This window comes from Gambusia affinis, linkage group LG07 (assembly GCF_019740435.1).
Source record: "Gambusia affinis linkage group LG07, SWU_Gaff_1.0, whole genome shotgun sequence".
NCBI lineage: Eukaryota > Metazoa > Chordata > Actinopteri > Cyprinodontiformes > Poeciliidae > Gambusia > Gambusia affinis.
In genome coordinates, this window is record NC_057874.1 from 23,013,703 (window position 1) to 23,037,290 (window position 23,588).

The following is a 23,588-nucleotide window of genomic DNA, read 5'->3' on the forward strand; positions in this document are numbered from 1 at the left end:
AACATGGGGGGTGTAGGTGTGTGTGTGTGTGTTTGGGGCTAATTAGAGGTTTTGCTCAGTTTTCTTGATTATAATTTGTAAATGGGGAGGGGCTGGTTGACCTTCGGAAACATTCATTAATATCTTTAAAATGATTCACAAATGCCAAAGATAGGTACCAACAACCCTCCCAAGCCCAGATAGGACTGTAAGAAAATGAATGGAAGGATGGATGATTCAGAAACATTTTTTTGCTGCACAAATGTTTGACACCAATTTTCTCAATTCAGAAGCAGGTTGGAACAAAAGTGTCTTCAATAGATTATCCAGAGTCTCTGGTTATTTATGCTTACTAACAAGCTGAGTTTTAATGATGAACTGTGTTTAATTCATGGTTTCTGAAGACTCTTATAAAGACTTCTTGTAGAAATGTACTATTTAAGTATCTAAATATTTTTATTCCATTCAATGTTTTTACCTTATTTTGTATTTATTTTCAAGTATATTATGTGTGTTTGTTGTCGTTAATATCAAACAGAGACCAAGTAGCAGGGGGGATTATGGTTCGGGATTTTTGCTTCTAACGCATGAGGAAGCACATCAAAGAAACCGAGTTTAACTTTTCATTCTGCAGACCTTAAAACTGCAGGTTATTTTCTCTTTTACTTAGTGGGGCACTGAGGGGGAATGGGAATACGACAGCTTGATCTTTGCCCTGTTTGCTTCAGATATCCCAAATAAATAAACAAAACAACAGAAAAAAATATATAAATCTATTACACAAATTATGAAGTCTCTGGGGGGAAAAAAAGTCTTTCAAAAAGTGCTAGTTCAGACCAAATCACCAGACTGAAGACTTTTGTCATTATGTTTAAAGAGAAAATAGAAACGATCATGCAAATGGAAATTAAGCTTGTTTTAATTTATCATGTGATTAATAGATGTATTGCTTATTGTGACAGGCTTGTCTCTGGCATTACATCTTTTTATTTATTCAGTTATCAATGTTTTATTTCCTGTTAGGACCAGAAGAAGATAAATATTCCCTCCGGTCTTCCACTGAGCAGCTTCCTTCTTCTTGGCTGGGTTTTTATTTTCCATCTCCACAACAAAGAGTCTGCTGAAAATAATTCATCTCTAAACTGTGTTTTTGTTTCTCCTTTCTATTTGTCTGAGCAGTGGAACTGCTGTGGAACATCATGTGTTCCACAGCAGCTTGATGCAATAAGACTCTGGTACCATCAAGCTGCTTTCAGCCCGAGCTGAACCACTAAGCTACGTCTGAATCCATCCTATAGTTCCCTTGATTCATCCTGGTCCCCTTCATTCTGGTTCCCTTGATCCTGGTTCCCTTCAGCTCCTGGGAGTTACATGACCATTTCTGACTTCCTTACAGGGATGTTCTCACAATCTGTCTGCTAAAATAAAAATGTATAATACCGCAAAATCCTAGAAAATTATCTCTGAATATGGAGGTTGGACATGAAGATTTCTTTGAGATAAGACAGAAAAAAGGACAGCGTTAAACATCGGGTACAACGCCATCACTGATGTTATCTCAAATGTTATCTCCAATGTTTAACGTTGTCCAGGATCTTTAACATTGTCCCCAATTTTTAATTTTATCTCCAATTAACATTGTCCTTGATGTTTAAAGATGTTGCTGATGTCCACATGGGGGCGACATAGACCACTACACTCTGACTTACCGTCTATTTTTATCTTTGCCCACTAGGTGTCAGGTTCCACCGACCGTTTGCTCTCCCTTCAGCCCACCAGCCTCGCCATGTTGTCAGGGTAAATCTTTTGCTCCACTTTCACCGCTTTGCCACAGATCATAAGTTTCATAGCTACGGTGTCAGCGGTTAGATTACCACCATGTCGAGTGTTTCGTACCACATCTCCAGCTTGTTGGAAAAAATGACATCAACTGACAAAGATTTCAGGTAAAGTAAGAGTTTGCCAGCACCCTCTGAAAGTGACATGACACATTTCGTCTGACTGATGTCATGGAAATGCCACTGTGTGTCCTCTTTCCAAAGTAAAACATATTTGTTTGTGATTTTTTTTCCCCATATTTACTGACTCTACAAGTTGCTCACACAACTCATATTATGTAGCAAGTCTCGTAAGGCCGTTAGTCAACTAAATATAAGGGGAAAAACTTCAGGTTTTCCAGAAATGTATAAAAATGTCAAATTAAATACATAAAATACAGGACTATCATGGTGGATTTTTAATGGTAAAAAAAAATTTAATGCGTTACTCCTTGTCTGTTATTGGCAAACTTGAAATGTTTGCTTTCAATTTAATCAAGAAAACCCTATGCAACAAAACATTTCTAATAACTTGTTAATATTGCTTCAAATGTGCGAGTCTTCTCTAAATACACCATAGCTTCATCTTAGTCGGTTTACTCTCACTGGCATTTCACTTTATAATTCTTTCAATAAAATTTATGTCTTAATCTGACAATCCCACTTTTTGAACCCGTATTTGAGTTTGTATTTGCTCTGTGGCATGTTTGTGCATTCAGGTTTATGGCCACCAATGACCTGATGTTGGAACTGCAGAAAGACAGCATTAAACTGGATGAGGACAGTGAGAGAAAGGTGGTAAACATGCTGCTCAGACTGCTGGAGGACAAAAATGGAGAAGTGCAAAACCTGGCTGTAAAATGGTAAAACCTACAACAGATGTATTCCTCAAACAGTGTGGAATATGTCAAAAAAATCATTCACTTAAACATAAACCAGTGTTTTCATACATCAGTTATATGAAATTCATTCACTATTTACTTACTGATGAAAAATATCCATCTACTAACATGACTTCTTTTACATGAGTGGTTTAATTTCATTTGCATTTTAATTAACTTTTATCAGAAGTAAAAATCATATGACACCCAAAAACTGTTTATCTGGGATAGACAAACATGTATACTGGAAGTCTCTTTTAATTTCAATGGAACAATGAAAGAAGATATAAATGTATATGCCTGCATTAAAAACAAACTTTTGTTAAGGCATAAACTGAGATACAATATTCTGGATTTTTAGTCTGGCCCCTCTGGTGAGTAAAGTGAAGGAGCCTCAGGTGGAGGTCATGGTGGACATACTCTGTACCAACATGACATCAGATAAGGAGCAGCTGAGAGACATTTCCAGCATGGGACTGAAGGCTGTGATCGCTGAGCTGCCACTGTCTGCCTCAGGTGAGGGCTGGCTGGCTCTTCTGTCCTGTGCGCCTGAAGAGCCAATAAAGAGTTAAATTTTGGATGAATGTCCATAAGATTTGTGTTTTGAGTTTAGGAATGATACCTCATCCTAAATTTCTCCGTGATGTTGGCAGGTTTGAGTCTCACAGCCAATGTGTGCAAGAAGATTACCTCTCAGCTGATTGGTGCCCTGGGGAAACAAGAAGACGTGTCTGTTCAGTTAGAGGCTCTGGACATTCTGTCTGACATGTTAGGAAGGTAAATATAAGTCTCTCTTAAAAATCACATGAGGTGTTAATCAAATAAATGAGGTAGTATGTAAAAGGTTATTGAAAGTATGTTGCAACTGTTGAGGCAAGATGTCAATAATCAGTAAGAGCACGTATGGGGCAAACAACTGCTTAAGGGTAATTATTCTTCAATTATAGGTCAGTGCACTAGCAGCACACACCTGCAAAGCACTTTGTCTGCATCTTAGACATATTTGATGCTATCAGAACAGAAATGGACAGACACAGATACAAACAGATAAACTGAAGTATTTTAAGTATTTGTTGTGTATTTTAAGCATTTTGTTTTCCCCTGCAGGCTGGGAGGCGCTCTGGTTGCTTTTCACAGCTCTCTCCTCTCTAGCCTCCTGCCTCAGGTAACAAACTGATGAAAACAAACTCTAACTGAAGTGTTATTTAAAGAACAACTTTTTAAAAAAGAATCACAAAACATCCATGCATAATAATATGATTAATTTTATGCAACTGACCTTTCTACAGTCTTTAACAAATTTTCTGTAGGAATTGTCTTGTATTTAGGTCAAGCCATTTTTTCATCAACTCTGGTCATTGTCCATGTCCCTACCGAAGAAAAGCATGTTGCTACCATGACTGTATTTGACAGTGTTTGGGGTAAAGGGCAGAATTTTGTTTTTCTCCCCACATAGCATTTTCTACAAAGGCCAAAAAGTTAACTTTGTTAACAAAAACAAATTTGTTTTTGTTATGTCTCATGCCATTCTTTTATATAGGTTAGATTTGTGAAAAATGTCTTTACGATTCAGAACACTGGCACTCAAGTATCATAAATAGCAAAATTCTAGTATACAGCTATTTTGCCAGGCTTGTCATTGGCTCATACTTGTTCTGTTTGAAAACTATCAATGAAACAACGCTCTGTGTGATATGCAAAACATGGGATATTATTTTATATTTTTGTCTTTATCTAAACCTCTGAAAATATGTTTCCTGACCTTTCTAATGTGTTACTTTGTCATAATGACACTGTCGAAGCCTTTGCTAAACAGCTAGATTTATTTTGGGATATATTGCATACAGGAGGGATCTATTTTTACTGCAGATGGGTGGACTAGATGATACTTAAAGAGTAAACTTAAGCCTTGAAGAACATGTTTACATTTGTCTTGACACATTTCAATAATTTGTGTTGGAGTATGTCATAAAATCTCAATTATATCATCATGACTGTAAACAATTTGCAAATTTGAGCAAATTGATGTATTGCTGGTTTAATTTAAACAAGCAAAACAAAATGTCTGATGTGCAACAAAGGGACAACAAAGTAAACATAAAACATGGAACTAATTAAATGCTGTGCATCAGAGCATTTGGAAACTGGGAAATAGGCCAGAAGAGGTTAACATTAAAGGACATACTGTTCAAATAAAGAATGTAAGAGATCAAGTATGCTCTGATGTTAGAGCTGGACTCCAACTTATGTCTTTTCTGAAATAGACAGTTTGAAATATCTTCTTGTTGCCTTAATGCAATGTATGTGCCCTTTTGTATTTAAAACAAACAAACAAAAAAAAAGTCACACAACACTCCTCCACTTCTCTTTCTTTTGAGAGAAGAGTTTGTACAAGATCACTTGTACACGCAAAAAGATGTCAGTAACTTTGAAGCATTTTTGCAACAGGAGAGAGTCCCCAGTTCCAGCCTGCCTTTTCGCAACAACCCACACTATAAATTGAAAATCTATCAGATAGTTTTTATCTCAGCATAAGATTGTGGATTTTAGCATATTGTGTCTAAACAAAACTATTTGAAAGTCTACAAAAACACAGTGGATGGTGTATTATACTTTTGTCTTGGAGTACATTTAGCTCAAGCACTAAGGGGAGAAGGTTCACTAAATTTAATGTTGGAACCTCAGGTGCTGAACAAACTGATTATTATTTTTTATTTAAAGTTAGATTTTACTCCAGTACACATATCTGAAATACAGATGTCAATAAAGTGTTCTGTGAGTAGGGGTAGTTCATAATATGAGCCATAAGTAAGGTTGTTTGCTGCTAAAACTGGGAAGACTACTTTACAGCCATTTTGAAGGATTTATCTTGAAATCAACTTATCTTCATCTTTTCAGCTGTTTAACCTTTACCTTCATCATCCAGCTTACCAGCTCCAGAATGGCGGTGAGGAAGCGTTCCATCTTGGCTCTCGGTCAGTTGGTGCCCTGCTGTAGCCCCACCCTCTTCTCTCAGCTGACTGAACACCTATTAAAAGAACTGGCAAAGAACCCACAAACATCACTGATGAGAACTTACATCCAGTGCTTGGCAACTGTTAGTCGGCAAGGCGGCCATCGAGTTGGTGAGAAATTGTCTCTTTTCTCAGGGTACAAATAGTTTTCTTTATGAAATTATATAATGGGGATGTGTTAACAACATATTTATAACAGAATGTTCCTATAAAATCTAATAGAAAGGAAATAATGACAACATCTAATTTTCTGACTCCGTTTTAGCACTTTTTGTGTTTTTTGGCTTAGGCGTACATATTTGTCCTTTTGAATGAGTGCTAGCCTCTTTGGTGTTCCTCTCTCTCTGAACCCAATGTCATCCAAAACTAAAAAAAACAACACATTTGACATTTATTAATTGAAATGGATGCATAGACATTGTTTCCAATATTCAAAGGTATAATGCTTTGGTTGCACAAAATAAAGAAAGTGTGTGAACAAAGATGGTGTGTGAACTTAATGAAAGCAATGAAAGTTCAATGGTGTTCTACGGTGCTATGGTTTGCAAACTTATACTTGCTCTCATGGCAACCATAATGTTTGTGGTTGCTGCAACAGGTTTGTATTTTCATAACAAACATTTTATAGATTGGTATAGCTGTTTAAATTGAAGTGATGTGACACAATTTATTGTGACTTTAGATTTCTTTCCTGTTTTACTGCAGGAGAGCATTTAGAGAAACTGATCCCAATAGTGGTGAAGTTCACCAGTGTGGAGGACGATGAGCTGAGGGAGTATTGCTTCCAGGCCTTTGAAGCCTTTATACGAAGGTACAAACAAACACTTTGCTTCCTTCATTATATTAAATTTCTCCCATTTCCTTTCTATTCATTAATGCTCCTCATCAGACACTCACCTCACCCTAACCCCAAACCACTGGACAGGTTAATTATCTGGGGAAATCTAGCCAATCTCACCACGAACAGAATTACACACAGAGTCACAAACAAACAAACTGGCTGATAATGTGAAGCCTGTACGTTATCTACAAGTGTGCTTCTCAGTGCACCACAGGTTGGAAAAGTAACCTGATCACCTGTTTAGAAGAAGATGCATTCTTTGGCTCTGATCAAAAACACTTTTAGTTGGGTCACAGTTTTAGGTGTTTGTTGGTAAAAGTTCTTTACAACAATCACATGAATTTTATTGAACATTTTTCATTCACTTATTTACATTGAATTGTTTGAGTTTGCATTTTTCGTTTGCCTTATCCTTCCGTTTTAATTACAGCTAACTGTCAAACACTGTGATATCTGTAAACAGGTGTTATTCAGAAAGACGTTCCGGAAAAATATCTTCTGTGCATTAGTTCATTCCCCTCATTTAATAAATAGTTATGTGCTTAAATACAACATAGTTCAAATAGATGACAATAATATGGTATGAATCGTGATATCACCAACAAGTTTTCTTTCAGAGTTGCTCTGTTTTTGGCTACATCTTTCCTCCTATCACCTCTCCTCAGCTTCACTTTTCTTGTTGAAAAACAGCATCTCCAGAACATGATGCTGCCACTGCCATCTTTTACAATGGGGTTAATATGTTCAGGGTTACTTGTTATATTGAGTAAAAGTGCTATTATTCTTTGAAAAGATTGTGCTTTGAGTGTTAAACTGTAATAAATTCAAATAAAACAGAACAAGGAACAAATAACGCTGTTTACTGGGATTTAGAGGACATAACTAGAAACTGAAATTTATAAATTTAGCCAAGAAGGTCTAAATTTCAAATAAACCTTTTGATAAGGAGAAAGATGCAAATAATTCTATTTTGCTGCCCTTTATTGTGTACATATGTATTTTTGTCTAGTACTCACATTGTGTTTGTTGACTAGATGTCCAAAGGAGATGTCACCTCATGTTGCCACAGTGACTAAGCTCTGTCTGAAGTTCATGACCTTTGACCCTAACTACAACTATGATGACAATGAGGAAGATGAAGACAGCATGGACATAGAGGATGGAGTTGATGAAGGTTTGTTATCAGGTTTATATCTGCTGTTTTTCTTGAGCAGAACATTAAGATTTAAAAAAATATCTAAATCTGATATTCATCAACATAAATTAAGGAATTCTGTTTGTTTTGTCAAAATAAAAAAAAGAAAGATTCTGACTTGGGTCTTGAAATAAGAGAAAAATCTGAGTTTTAATCAAAAGTTCAAATGTCCAAATCTTCAGTTCTCAGTTTAACCACTGTCAAAATTTGAATAAATCTTGAAGATACTCTGAAGAGGTATCATGGTTTAACTTCTCACAGAATCAGATGATGAGTACAGTGATGACGATGACATGAGCTGGAAGGTTCGCCGCTCCGCAATCAAGTGTCTGGAGGCGTTGATCTGCACAAGGAGAGACCTTCTCCTCTCCTTCTACTCTTCCATCTGCCCTGCTCTGCTGGCCCGATTCAAGGAGCGTGAGGAGAACGTGAAGGCTGACGTTTTTGCTGCTTTTTCCACTCTCCTGAGGCAAACACGAGGTAGTTCAAGTCATCACAGCCTCATTACGGCCAGTTCAGAGCAAGGAACAAGCCGGGAGGAAGAACCAGCGGTCACTTTGCTGAAAAAAGAGGTGCTGAAAACAGATATTAATACCTGAGGCCAGAAGAAAAAATTAAGCCTCTAAAACTGAGTCATTTATTGTTGCATGAAACATTGTTAAAATTGAAATTACGATACTTTTATTGAAATTTGGACACAGCTTTAATTGTTTTAAAATTGAGATCCACAAATGTATTCCGTCTTTGTTAACAGTGGACAAGAATGTTTTTCTTCCCCACTGTTTTATTTGTCCTCATTTGGTGTGTTTGACGCAGAAAAGCTCAAACTTAAAATTATCTGATCAAAGCACACTGTTCTAGTTACAGGCTTAGTAATACTTAGAAAACCACACGTGGTTACAGTTGTGACAGTAAGACAAAAAAAACTTCCTTGGAAACACTGGTTGCACAAAGATGGTGTTTAATGGTTGCTATGGGGACTTTGTTGACTTTAATGCTCTGCTGCTGATGGGATAATCTTGAATAGTTGATAGTTCCAGTTGTTTCACATTTATTAGATTATTACCCTGTGGATATGATAGAGTTAATATGCACATTATAAGCTAAATATAGCTACATCTTCCTGTAGCTATTTTTAGATTTATGGAGTTTAGCAAATATCTACTGTACATGAACTGTGTGTTGATGTTATTTTTTTTTTTTTTGTATTGTGAAAAATGGAAAAATAAAAGAAGTCTATGTGATGCCCAAAGGAAATAGAAAGACATGTTTGAAGGCAATGAAGTGAACTTAAAGTGTAAAGTAGAAATAAATTTGTTTTTAGCCATGTGTATTATTTAGTCACACAGTGACTGTTGAAAACAACCTTTTATTAGCATGGGATTTCTATCCCTGATGAATAATTTGATTTCAAACTGTTAGATTTCTAATATTTTAGATTGACATTATGCTACTGCACATCCTTACCAGGGATGCCACTAAATGAGGTCAACAAGTGCTGTATTTTAGAAACAAACAAAAAAAAAAACATTTCACACTTCGTGTCAAGAAAGGAAACCCATGTCTTGCAAATGGGCTCCTGCTTTGAGATATTCATGTTTAATATGTGTTTTCATCTCCGTTCAGGTGCCAGTGATTGTGAAGGCTCTCCATAAACAGTTAAAGGAGAAGAGTCTTAAATCTCGACAGGGCTGCTTCTGTCTTCTCACAGAGCTAGCCTACACAGTACCTGGAGCCTTGGAAGAGCATATACCCGTCCTTATACCTGGTACACATTGACCCATTATCTTTATTAATGTGGTATAAATCTCTTTTTCAGTTTTTCATACTGAAACTGTCTCTTTGTCCTTCCCTTTAGTTTGCTTTCATTTTCTTTCTTTATTCTTAATTCCTGCTTTTTTTCTTCTTCCAGGCATTGTCTTTTCCCTGACTGATAAATCCACCTCCTCCACCATGAGGATTGATGCTCTTTCGTTCTTCCACATTCTTCTTATCTCTCACCATCCTCAATCATTTCAGCCACACATGCAGGTTGTTCAAACCTCCTTTAATGCTTTGCTCTGAAAACTTTAAACCAAAACAGTGGACATGCATTTTGTGGAAAGTGATAAAGTTTAGTCAGAACAATCTCAGTTATCTCGGTGTTGTCTTGGAAATCACCCTGAACAATTAACGGGTGTTTGGGCGTCTCAACGTTTTCATAGTTATCTTCTCTTTCACTCCTGCAGATGCTGCTGCCTGCCGTCCTAACATGCGTTGAGGACACTTTCTATAAGATCACCTCAGAGGCACTGCTGGTCACTCAGCAGTTAATCAAAGTGATGAGGCCACAGGGACAGACAACCACATCCTTAGGTTTTGACCCAAAGCCTTTCATTCAGGAGGTATATATCCTCTTTTTTAAATGTCATATTCAGTATACATTGTTGGAGTTAGAATTTGTTTTTGTTTTGTTTTAGGAGAGGAAAAGCAGCTTCAGTTTACCAAAAAAACTGTTTAGTGAACAAAGTGGGTCCACTTCAAAGATTTCATACTTAAGATATAAAAAGAATTTGATTTATGTACAGCAAACACCCAAATATCTTTTGCTTGTCCTGCTTGCAGGAATCTATAATGCTTCTGTGTTTTACCTTTAAACAAAGGGACATCTAAAATGCCTACATAAATAAGTTGGGAAAGCTGTGTTATTTGTGTTGAGTAGAAATTAGGTTTCTGCTTCCTCCAGAATATCAAAGAAACATTTATCCTTGCAGGCTTTGTCTCTTTTCACTGATTACTTTCTTTCACTGGATAAGTTTGTTGTTGTTTACATTGTTTTGTTCTAATTTATGATTTGTTCCTGTTTTGGTTCTTTTGTTTATTTGCTTTGGATTAGCTGTTGTTTTGCTCCAGATGTGTTTTATTTTGTCACCTGTTCTTTATTAAATCTTCTTTCCTCCAGGTGTTTTCAGTGACAATGAAGAGGCTCAAAGCAACAGACATTGACCAGGAAGTGAAGGAGAGAGCTATTTCCTGTATGGGTCACATGGTGTGTCATCTTGGCGACCTCCTGGGGACGGAGCTGCAGGGAGTCTTGGGGATCTTTTTGGACAGGTTGAAAAATGAGATAACAAGACTGACAGCAGTGAAGACCCTCACCCTGATCTCTGCATCTCCACTAAAGGTTCAGTAGGAAACTTTTTCTTAGTGAATTTACAAAAATAAAACTTGACTTTCTTTTAAAATATGAAAGCAGCGTTCCTCGCTCCTCCAGATCGACATGACATCCATCCTGCCGGATGCTTTGTCAGTGTTGGGCTCTTTCTTGCGGAAAAACCAGCGAGCTCTGAAGCTCAGCACGTTGGCGTGTCTCACAGCGCTAGTTACCCATCATGCTGCCAGCATCAAGCCAGCTGCTCTGGAACTTGTATTAAGTGAGATTCCTCCTCTGGTGGATGAGAGCGACATGCATGTATCACAGGTACTCTCACTGACAATGCTCTTTCTAAAACCAGATATTTTTTTCCATCTGTAAAACACTAAAATATTTGCATCACTTAAGTCACTAAAGATTTTTGAGATAAAATTGTCACTGTGATAATACACCAATCAGACGTAGCATTATGGCCACCTGTTTAACAGATTGTTGCTGCCAAAACAGCCACGAACCATTTAGAAACAGACTTCAGCACAACACTAAAGGTTTACTTTTGTGTCTTAGAAGTTTTAAATCTTGCTGTTAAAATGCTTTATGTACTTTATGCTTTCCTCTGTTTAGGTGTCCATTACCTTGTTAACTTGCATGGCAAAAGCCTGCCCCTCCTCTCTGGCTAAAATCAGCTCATCTGTGCTGTCTGGAGTCTTTAAGATCATCCACTCGCCGCTGCTCCAGGGTGGAGCACTTCTGGCTATACTGGACTTCCTCCAAGCCCTGGTGGTGAGCAAGGCTATAAACCTGGGCTACAGGTAAGCTGGTGAGCTCAACTGTCCCAACATCTAGAAAGCTAAGAGTGTCATACTCAGGTCAACACAGATTGATGGGAAAGTTGTTCAGGACCAATTACTGCTAATAGTTTGCAACCAATGAGTTGTTGACTAACAAAGGTTAAAAATTGCAGATAAGAATCAGATAATTTTAGAGCTCATGTTGCAAATGGATGTAAATTTTTGCCAGCTCTATAAAATTACAATCATGCCAAAATTTGGTGTTTCCCCCAGGCTTGTAAACAGCTGTTATTTCATCAGGGAATGAGAAAACCTTCCAAAACCTACAATGTCAAAGTCTCCTTTGCTGATTAGAAGCTATTATATTATATTACAGAAAATAAAAACAGTGAAACTTGATCAGAGGTCCCCTCACGTCACCGGTCCAGATTAAATCATGTCTCCAGTGTGTGGACATCACTCTTGAGTCACAACTGAGTCAAACCCGCTTTGTTATTCTACAAAATCAATAATGATGTGATTACTGTTTTCAAGGGGAACTCCACAAATTATGTTGATAAAGATCACTTTGCTAATCACAGGCAGTAATACTGAGTCTGGTAAAACTGACGTGTAATGCCTTCTGTGGCTCTCCAGGAACTTTGTCAAAATTAAGGTTGTCCCAAGCTGACGTATGGAGAACATTAACCAGTGCCAAAACTGATAAATGACCTGACTATAAAATATCCTACACTTAAACTTACCTCAATTTTTGGCCTTATGTGGTGGCAAGGAAAACCGATCTGCTGGTTGGAGGGTTCCAGCTTCTTTTGGGGGACATTTTCAGTGACATAAGGATGGTATGTCAGATGTAATTAGGGTCTGAAGACTTCTGTAAAACTTGTGTGTTAATCAGTGGCTCTGTTATGACAGGACAGCAACAGTCTCTGTTTGTGTAACACAAAAAGGTGGAACGTATTTCCTCCCAATGACATCAACCTACTCCAGATAAAAAGATAAAAATGCTCTCATCTATAGCGACAAGATGCAAGAAGAGGGCCAGGTTGAGGAATTTTGAATCAAGCTTTCCATACTTTTGAAATATATGTAACCAACTCTACAATCAAAATATGCAATGCTTTAGACTAAAATATGCAATGCTTTAGACTATAATGAAAGTATTCTGACATTAACATATGAATTAACTACACTCACATCGAAAAGTAAGAATGCTCACTTTAAAGCTTTCGCATATGATCAACTCAATAACTACAAAGTTACCCACTTCCCACCCCTGCAAAACATAATTAACCATCACCCACAAACACCATGCTTGATGTGATTGTGGTACTCATTTGCTATGCATGCTCTTCATGCACCATGCAGCTGTTCATTATGGACGAGGACACCGTTTTAGTAATCTTGGGATTCTTTCAGATGCAACTTTGCAAACTAAAGTTGGAGTGCTATTATGTTTTGAAACCAAAAATGCTTTTCCATCGCAACTTGAACATCCTGTACGTTTAACCTTTTTCCCATTACTGTAATTAACTTTAAAATGTAATATTATTTTGGCCTGTTATTTTGGCTTTTGGGTTTATCAAAATAAACCCAAAAGCTTATTTGGGTTTATTTTAACAAATAAAATAAACCCAAAGTTTATCTTTAACCTTAAGTTTATCTTTACTAAGATAAACTTAAGAGTTGCCACCCTTGGCAAGATTTTTATGTTGAATGATGGATATACACAATGTGCTTCAGATAATAGATTTTTCAAAACTGATGATCAGAACCTGAATGATACCTTTCCTGTTGATTACAAAGAAAGCAACAAGGGGATCCTGTGGTTTGAACTCATATTTTTTTTGTGTATTTGAAGTCAGATTTACAGCATTTTAGATTCTGTGAAAAACCTAATCATTTTGTTATGCCCCTAAGAAATAAAACCCTAGGACTGCAAAAGTGTCTACTTTTTTTTAACAATGACTACTAATACTACACAACATAGATTATGTTTCATTTAGCAGTGTTATTGCACTGTGCAGTGATTAGTGATGTATCAACACTTGTACATAAGGACAGGCATCTGATCATACTTTTTTCTTTCTTCTTCTTTTTACTTCTATATTTTCCTCTCTTCTTCAGTCAGTTGCTGAAGTCTCTTATGGAGCCATTTCAAAGCTCCAAGTCCTCTGCGGACGTCATACACAGACAGTCCTACCACTCTGTGGCTCGCTGTGTGGCTGCTCTGTCCTCTGCTTCTCCAAAAGAGATGCCTGGCACTGTGACCAGCCTCATACAGCAGGTGTGTGACTCGTCTTTTCAGTTATATCGGACAAGTTTTTCTCAAGGTATTAGACACTATTTGTTTTAGTCTGTCTCATAAAATCCCAGTGAAATCCTCAGACATTTGTGGTTGTAATGTGTCAAATATAAATGGATATCTTACTAATACCTTCTACAGTATTAACACTGCCCCTTTCTTATTATTTGTGTGAAACATGGTACCACTGATTCTTAACGATGTCATCCTGGCTGTATGTCTTATTAAAGCTCACTTCTTTCTTCTCTCAGATGAAGAACTCCAGCTCCCCAGAGTCGGCTCGGGTGCTGTCTCTGTTGTGTCTGGGGGAGGTGGGGAGGAGCGGCGGTCTGGCAGGGAGTAAGGAGGTTCAGGGAGTCATCTTGGAGGCTTTTTCCTCAACCAACGAGGAGGTAGGACACAAATAATAAAAAAACCTAAGCTTGATAGCTCTTCCAAACCGGCATAAAACAAAAGGACAGGAAAAACAAATAAATATTTTACACTCATTTCACAGTCATTGGATTGAGGTTGAGCTCACATATTCAGTGAAAACACTGAATAAAAAATTATCCCATGGAGCAACTTCATCTCTGTTTCTTCTTAAAGCCACAGCTTGTTGTTGTAAAAATATGCCAGCACAGATTATCTTCACAGTCATTGAGGCATCATCCCTTCTGTGTTCCCAGATAAAAACAGCGGCATCCTGCGCTTTAGGAGGCATGGCGGTCGGCAGCCTAAATGAGTTTCTGCCCTTCATGCTGAAGGAGATCTCAGCTCAACCACGAAGACAATACCTGCTGCTTCACTCCCTCAAAGAGGTCATCAGGTGGGTGTTCATATATATACTTTATGTCAAAGGTTTTATAAGCCAAGCAAGTTTTGTCCTTTGAGGCCTTGAGGTATCTCTGTTGAAGCTTTTTCTCTCTTTCTCTGCTCAGCGCATGTCCAGCCTCCAGTCTCTCACCTCATGTGGAGTCGATCTGGGCTTTGCTGTTTCAGCACTGTGAGAGTCAGGAGGAGGGGACCAGGAACCTAGTGGCTGAATGTTTGGGAAAACTGACCTTAGTCAACCCTGCACAACTTCTGCCCAGACTAAAACAACAACTTAAAGCTGGTACGGTGGGGGCTAAGTTCTTTTTTTCTCTCCCTAGTTCATCATCGAGATCCAACATCAAAAAGATGTTGGATCATTTTTGACCTATAAAATTTAGACATTTAGATACCTCACTAGCGGCATTTCCACTCACCACTTGACATTTTGAAAATAAATTACTTAATGGGAACATGCCAATTAAAAAGTTTTTTTTATAAAAGGTTTTGCTGCCAGGATGAGGTGTTTGTTTTATATGTACTGATATTGCTTTCTTTCACAAAACTGTAAATCAAACACTTTTTTCACATCACACGAGTCACATGATCATCAACTTGTGTTGTTTCTCTTATTTTATGGAAAAAATGCAATTGTGAAATTGTTTTTTGACATTAGTATGAAAGTATACTAATGTCAAGTATTAGTATCAACAATGTTTTTCAGACATTTCTAATGGAAATGCAACTACTGTGAATTATAAAGAGCTCTACCCATTTATAGAATAAAAATATAAAGAGGATGAAATGATCACTTTTCAAGAATCTGAAGTGGTGTTTTTGTTCTTTAATAGCTGCACTAATGAAACTATTATCAAGAAACATATCAGTCCAATATATCCAAGCTGAATGATAAAGATTATAATGCTTTCTCCCTGTGTCAAAACCAGAGCAAAAATCTCTTTACATAAAAGGTAATCATCTTGGTATCACTTATTAATAAAACATAATCAAAGCACATTTCAAAAGGCCAATGGAGACACAAAGAGTTTTATGGAATTTAGGTACAATAAAAGCAAAGTTTATTCATGTTGCAAGCCATTTATTCTTTCCTGAGTATAACCAAACCAGCTTTGTTTTTATCTCTCTTCAATGCCCATGGCAACTGGGACACACATTTCTCTTAATCTATTTTTCCTGAAGTGTTTCTGCAAAACCATGGAGTTTAACCTCAGTTATTTTAGTTCAGATCCCAGCAAGGTAATGTTAAAAATTGATTAATTTAAATATCTTTTTTGTAGAATTATTTTTGGTAACTTGCAGAACTTGATCCACCTCATAAAACAGAATCAAGTTTTAACACTCTACTCATGGCTGTTGTCTTACAGGTTCTCCTCTGACTCGCAGCACGGTGGTGACAGCTGTAAAGTTCACCATTGTTGACCATCCAGCTCCCATAGACTCACTGCTGAAAGACAGCATCGGTAAAACACAGCATTAGCAGTAAATCTTTACTCTCAGTAAAGATTTTCAATATAAATTCTACAACAATGTTTTACTGGCCATATGATTGCGCATAAAAACGTTGGTGAATGAACTTAAGATAATCAAACCTCAACATTCCTGGGAAACGTCAAATTCAGCGCACCATGTTGTCACTCAGAACAGCCTTGGTTATTTTCCAAGGAGTCATAGTTTCTGGTGATATAACTTTATACAGGCGTCATTTGAGTATCTGATTCAGAAGTACTCAAACTTAGATTGGGTACATTAAAAAGACCTGATAGGCACAAAGAAAACAAGACATACTCATTCTGATGATTGTAGCCTCAGCTCTTCAGCTGTGATGAGTCTATGCTTTCTAAAGCATAGACTCATCATGCTTCAGTAAACAGACACAGTTTATGTGTCTGTTGTCACAATCCATAAACTTCAAGCACAATTTGTTTTAAATTGCAGATGATTTTCCAAGTAAATATTTCAGTTAATCTCAACTTTCTCTTAGTAGGAAGAATTACAACAGCATTATGCCGCCAACACCATGTTTCCTGGTGAGGTTGTTGTGTTTAGGATTATAGGTAATGTCTTCATTTTGACCCACATGTAACATTTTGCATGAATGCCAATAAGATCCACATTTAGTGTTTCCCTTTTGCTACTTGTGGCAAACCGCAGCAGGACATTCTTTTGACTTTTTTAAACAGTGACTTCCTTCCTGCCACACAAAGATCTTATTTAGTGCATTACTAATAGTGGCTCTGACTTGTCTGATGCGTTTGTTGGTCTTTTTGATAATGCATGCTTGCTCATGTTCTTTTCCAGACCTTAAAAGGCAAGTAGGGAACAGCTGCATTTTATGCAGAGGTTAAATCACTCTGGTGGATTTTATGTACTAAGTTTGTAACTTCTAAAGGTAGTTGGTGGTGCTTCATTACCTTTAGGCCAAGTTGGATGGATACAAATGTATGCTAAGATTTTTTTCTTTTCACAAACTTTTAAAATTATGTGCTGTTTTCCTCCAACTTTACAATACGCAATACTATTATTTGGTCTGTCTCATGAATTTATAATGAGGCACATTAATGTTTGTGAATCTACTGTGACAAAAAGAGTATAGAAAAATAGATTATTTGAAATTTGAAATCCTAGACCATTTTTAGCATTCTTTAGTATATTAGCAGCTTTTCGCCATATTTGTTGAGGGTTTCACACTTTGTTAATGGTGATACAATGATATTCTTTCTTTTACTCTGACAGGTGACTTTCTGAAGACTCTACAGGACAGTGACATCAATGTGCGCCGTGTCGCCTTGGTGATGTTTAACTCTGCTGCTCATAACAAACCATGTCTGGTCCAAGGTCTGCTGGGAACAATCCTGCCTCACCTTTACAAGGAAACCCAGATCAGGAAGGACCTCATAAGGGAGGTGTGCTAGCTGATGGACACTCTGCAAATAATGACAATCTGTGCAAATGTAATGCTTTGCATGTGTGCTACAGGTGGAGATGGGACCCTTCAAACATACGGTGGATGATGGTTTGGATGTGCGTAAAGCAGCATTTGAGTGTATGTACACTCTGCTGGACAGCTGCCTAGAGGGGCTGGATGTCCTACAGTTTCTAGATCATGTGGAGGAAGGACTTAAAGACCACTATGATATCAGGGTGAGCAGGAATATTATTTGAAAATGAAATAATTGCATCAAATAAATGTCAAGCTTGCTTCATGAAATGTAAGAAAACAGTAATTCAGCTTTCTGGACCATTAAAGAACAAACTTCCTTTTTTCTATCACTTCTGTTTATTCTGGGCTGTAGATGTTGACCTTTTTGATGTTGGCCAGACTGGTTTCTTTGTGTCCTGCTGGTGTTCTCCAAAGACTAGACCGACTGGTGGAACCTCTTAAAGCCACCTGCACCACCAAAGTACTGAAACACTTTGAAATTATTACTGAAATAATGAAATATGAGGCATTTGACCCAGTTTATTGACCTGAAGCTTAACCAGATAGCCCACCAAACATGAGTTACACTTTGTGGCATCTCCTACAATCTACAGGTAAAGGCCGGCTCTGTAAAACAGGAGTTTGAAAAGCAGGAGGAACTGCGGCGCTCAGCCATGCGTGCTGTCGCCGCCCTGCTGGCTGTGCCAGAGGTGGAGAGAAGTCCCAGCATGGCTGACTTCGCCAACCAGATTAGATCCAATGCTGACATGGCGTCCATCTACCAGAGTGTCCAGGGAGGGGAGGCAGGGGGCTTATGCCCCACAGAGAGCATGGATATGAGCTAAACACTCCTTAAGTGCCTTAGAAGAGAAAATGGTTTCAGTGTTTCTTTTTTGTATTTTTAGAGCTTCAGGCCAAAGTTTGATCTAACATTTGATGCTTTGTTTATTGTGTGAAATGTTTTCCTGCCTTGTTGGATCTTATTGATTACATCCTGTCAGTGTGGGCTGAATACATTTGGAAATATATTCTTCTGAAAATGGTGCTTTTTCCACATTAAGTTAAAATGATAAACTCTGCCATTCAGACATTTTAAACTGAGTTAAATGTGTTTTAATAAGCCTCACTAAAGAAGTGCTATTTTACAAAGAGAAAACATCTTACAAAGAATATAATTTTTTATCAGACAAAACATATGCCAGTTTGAACTCTTTATGGCCTGGAGAGAATGCTGCATTGCCATTAAAACAAATGAAACTCTTCCTAATGTCCTGTTCTCTCGAATGTGTTTGTATATGCACCTAGGCTACAGAAAAGTTTTATTTTTATTTTTAAAAAGTTACAATTAGAAAAGTGCCAAGACAAAAATTGTTTTATTAAATCCAGCCTGGTGATGCCATCTTTATCCTGGCATTCTTTGACAGTTCTTTGGTCTTGCCAATCGTAGAGGACTGATTTGAGTGTCACTATGTGGATAGATGTGCTGCAAGCATTTAATAAATTAGGCCCAGGAATTCTTATGTTTGAATAGTTCCTAAAACCAGTAGTTTTCACCCTTTTATGAAAGACAGGCAGATATCTGAAGGTTTGGAATGATTTTAATTACAACAGTACCAGTCTTGGTTTTCTGTAGGGGGCCAGAAACTGCAGTAGGGGATTATTGAATCTATTAGCATCCTTGAAGCTGAGCAAGATTCCTGAGATGACAAACAAATTTAGCTGATCTTGCAGACCTGACAAATACTAGACTTGAGTTTTACTTCTATATGGTGGCCAGTGTAAAACTGTTAGACAAACTGGTGAGATGTGACTGGAGGAACCAGCCTTATTATAAGCTGAATCTTGACATTTGATAGGCAACAGGTGCTTCTTGTCAGCATGAAGCGCAGACTGGTGACGCCTCCTCACACCACAGAAGGAAAAAGGAAAACACACTGAGGAGGCAAAGGTAGCAAATTAATCTGATGCCTTCACACACCCAGTTTCATATTTCCTGTAATCATTGCAATTTTTATTCAACTAAAGTATAATTGTTGGAGAGATGTGACTTTGTTCATCTTTAACATAAAAATGGACTTTATGCAACAAATAAATAAATGAAGCAAATCAGAAAAATATATTTCAATAAGTAATAAAAAAGCAATGTAACTTCCAGTTGAAGCAAAATATCTTCAATTAGCTGAATCTTAAATGAGCAAGTTATAAACATAAGAACACATAAATGCCAAATTAGATCCAACATCAATTCGATACTGAATCAACATCGTCCTGGTCAGAAAAATAGGTCAGGGCTGAATCATACTCATACACATGATACACAGACACACACACACATATATATTTACATATATAAATTTTTTTTTTTCATTTCTGGATTTGTCTTCATAACTGCTGAGTTGGTCTGTAGATCTGGATGGCTGATCAGTTGTGAAGATTGAGCTTCAGCTGCACAAAGTAGAGGTAGGTTAAAGCAGTGGTCCCCAACCACCGGGCCGTGGACCAATTGGTACCGGGCCGCGCAAGAAATAATTAAATATGTCCGTTCTATGTATTGAGTCTGGAGGAGCTTTTATTTTGAAAATCATACACCGGATGCCGAGGGTTGAGTCTTGCGAAGGCTTGAGCCGGTCCGCTGTACTAAAAAGGTTGGAGACCACTGGGTTAAAGGAGCAGAGCTCCAGTGTCAGCGTTATTCTTATGTCTGTTGAAAGCTGACAATAGAGTACGGCAGCAGGCCTGGCTCATTTTCAGGAGTATTGGCATAGATAGCAATCACCGGTGTCTTCGTATGGTCTGGCACTTCTTCATAGAAATGCTCCTAACAGAGAAATAATACCAATCTGGTTACTGGCATGACAAAATCTATTTGTTGGTGCCACAACACTTTAACATAGAAAATGTAGATTTCAAACCTAACCTCTGTTGGATGACATTCTGCTGCTCTGCGGTCTGTGTTTTTTGTATTTGAATGTCCTTTTCAAAAACAAAAGAGTACAAAAAACTATATAAATGAGAACACAGAAAACTATTATCTAAGAATTTTTCTTTCTGAAAAACAATTTAATGTCTGATAAATCAGCAAAAATGGTCTTCTTGCTGTGGCTCTTTAGATTTAATCTGCACATATAAGGTGTAAGAACGTGGTTTCATATAATAATATTGCTTGTGTTCTGCTGTTCAAATAAAAACAAACATTCTTACGTTTGTATATAATGATCAATGTTGTTGTCCAAAGCAGAAGTATCACCACAACTGTACCAGTGATCAGAAATTTCTTTATGTCACCTACAAAGTACAGACAGTCTTGTTTCAAGCACTTGTAGAGGGGTGAATAATAAGCTATTAGTGAATAAAAAACCAAGTAGAAAAAGGACACCCCAACATTATTTTTCATTTTTGTAATAAGTTAGATAGTTTTGTTTCATTTCGTCCGTGCAATTCCGCGCGCGGCCGCTAGGGACGCTGTCGCGTTCGTGGTGTAGAAAGGACTGAGCACACAAGAAGAATAAATCTTCCTGTTATGCTGACGGAAGCTCAACGTGTGTGTCTCATCTTTTCTATACCGCAGCACCACACGTTGAGGGAAGATCATCATACACATTACCCTCAGCCCTCCAAGGTTGCAGGGTAACAAATTTGGGGGCTCGTCCGGGATAGCGCCTCCTGCTGGCTTGGTGCTATCCAACAAAGAACCGTGGGATCCTGACTTCATGTTCCACAAGCTGATTACCTAAGGGCAAGACTTCAGGTATCCAGAGATGACGACGCTACATAAGCTTCAGTGGGAGATCCAGCAGCTACTTCACCAACTGATTGATGACGCCAGAAGAGATCTGCTTCACCAGCTAGCAGTATTATGCCAAGATGAGGTGGGAGAAGACGCCCCAGGGGAGGAGTCGTCCGAGGTGGAACTCTTTGACTTCATTGTTGACTTTTTGAGAAGTAAACAATTGAGGAGTCTGGAGGACCAAGGGATGTCGCGCCTGCTGGTGTTTCGGGACCTCATTGATGAACTGCAGTCAGCCGAAGAAGCAAAGAATCTGCATCATTCAGTGGATGAAGAGGAAGCTGCATCGGTGTATGAGACTGAGCAGACTGTAGCAGCATCCGTGTCGAGTAAGACAGTGTCACCACCAGTTGTTGCTGATCAGGTAACCGGGTTAGTAAAATTGACAGATGTTGCTGCATTACTCCCACGAGAATTTCGTATTCATGCTGGTCAGATCTCAGATTCTGATTCAGATGTGAGCTTTAACTGTTTGTGTAAGCAAATTGATGAAGGATTGAGTGAAGGTTACACTGAGGCTGAGATTATTAGAACAGTTCTCAGAATAATTAAACCGGTACATTTAAAGACATGCTAATTACAAAAGATAGTCTGACTGTAACTGAGCTGAAGCGTTTTCTCAGAGCGCATCTTAAAGATAAGAGCAGTACTGAATTATTTCAGGAACTGAGCAACGCAGACAACATGATAAAGAAGGTCCACAACAGTTTATGTATAGACTGATGGGGTTAAAACAGCGTGCTCTTTGCTTCTAAAGTAAGCACAGGTTTCCAGTATGACAAGAAATTAGTTCAGGGAGTGTTCCTACATTCACTCTACCAGGGGATACATGAAAAATATTCATATGTCCGGAGACCTTAAACCCCACCTTTCAGATGAAAAGGTCACTGATGACGTTATCCTAGAAGTGATAACAAAGTCAGTAGGTGAAGACACAGAGAGGCAGAATAGACTAGGTCAGGCTCTCAAATCAAAAGCAGTCAGCGTCAGTACAGTGCAGATGGATAAGAAAAGTCAGAATGCAGTTCAGATGCAGGCAGAAGTCCAAGCTAATCGTACTGCCATACAAGAGCTAACAGCACAAGTTTCATCACTGACCAAGAGTTTAGAGAAAGCCTTAACACCTATGGTTAGTTCAGGGACTGAAAACATTCACCCACATTTCTCACACCAAAAACAGCCAGTAAAGTCAGAAGCTAAACGAAGATGTCAGCAATGTGTCTCCCAAGGAAAGGACAGCTGTAGCCACTGTTTCAAGTGTGGGAAAGAGGGACACAGAGCGGTTGGCTGTCTGATGAAGAACAATCTGTCGGGAAACTGGGCCGAGGTCGCTGGGGCGGGACCACCAGTGATCAGAGAGAATGCAGAGTCCCATCCCACTCCAAAGCTGCATCTTCAAGAGGGCACACCATACTCCAACAGGCCCATCAAACAAAACAACTCCACTAAGCAGAAACATGTTGCACAGCTGATTGGTGGTAGATGCACTGTGACATGCCAACTAAATGGGGTCAAGTTGCAGATGCTATTGGACAGTGGGGCACAAGTGAGCATAGTGGAGAAGTCATGGGTACAGAAAGCTCTACCAAATGTAACAATCCAACCACTTGAGAGTTTACTACCAGAACACCCTCTCAAAGTCACAGCAGCTAATGGAACAGAGGTGCCATTTGATGGGTGGATAGAAGTCCTGCTCGAGATCAAAAGCCTCAAGTATGGTTCAGTTGCTCTTTACGTTCCATTGCTTGTAAGTCAAGAGAGTGTAAGCAGCCCTTTGCTAGGCTTTAATGTGATACAAGAAATCATAATGGGAAACACTGACCAGACAAACAACATCAACTTGGTGGACTTACTGTCAGAGGCTTTGAGAATCCAAAAAAATAGTGTTGAAACTCTAGTCTCTGTGGTTTGCACTATGCCATCTCAGAAAGAATCAAAGAGTTCAACAGTGAGAGTTGGAAAGAAGGGCCTTAATGTTCAAAGTGGCCAAATCTGTGAAGTGAAATGTCGTATCAGAACTTTTCCAGGAGGAGGAGTAATGTTGTTTGAACCAGACATACAGAGCGTCGTGCCGGACGGGTTGGAATTATTCCCTGCTCTGGTTGACGTACCTGT

At 38.3% G+C, this 23,588-nt stretch overlaps 1 protein-coding gene across 3 annotated transcripts; it reads left to right on the forward strand.

Moving 5' to 3' along the window:
- Window positions 1–1,702: 1,702 nt before the first annotated feature.
- Window positions 1,703–18,948, forward strand: cand2 (cullin-associated and neddylation-dissociated 2 (putative)). 3 transcript variants are annotated; one of them, XM_044123094.1, is made up of 24 exons: window positions 1,703–1,925; window positions 2,516–2,659; window positions 3,039–3,193; window positions 3,331–3,454; window positions 3,785–3,842; window positions 5,604–5,802; window positions 6,397–6,502; window positions 7,567–7,706; window positions 7,989–8,299; window positions 9,354–9,495; window positions 9,640–9,758; window positions 9,956–10,111; window positions 10,669–10,890; window positions 10,960–11,187; window positions 11,485–11,672; window positions 13,776–13,935; window positions 14,205–14,345; window positions 14,622–14,761; window positions 14,874–15,049; window positions 16,131–16,226; window positions 17,500–17,669; window positions 17,743–17,907; window positions 18,060–18,167; window positions 18,301–18,948. In XM_044123094.1, exons 1-24 carry the CDS (start codon window positions 1,858–1,860, stop codon window positions 18,529–18,531), a joined length of 3,747 nt encoding a protein of 1,248 aa, XP_043979029.1. In that variant the 5' UTR covers window positions 1,703–1,857; the 3' UTR covers window positions 18,532–18,948. The 3 variants fall into 3 exon arrangements, with proteins under 3 accessions (XP_043979029.1, XP_043979031.1, XP_043979032.1); XM_044123096.1 differs by having other exon boundaries at window positions 10,963–11,187; XM_044123097.1 differs by having other exon boundaries at window positions 10,981–11,187.
- The last annotated feature ends 4,640 nt before the right edge of the window (window positions 18,949–23,588 follow it).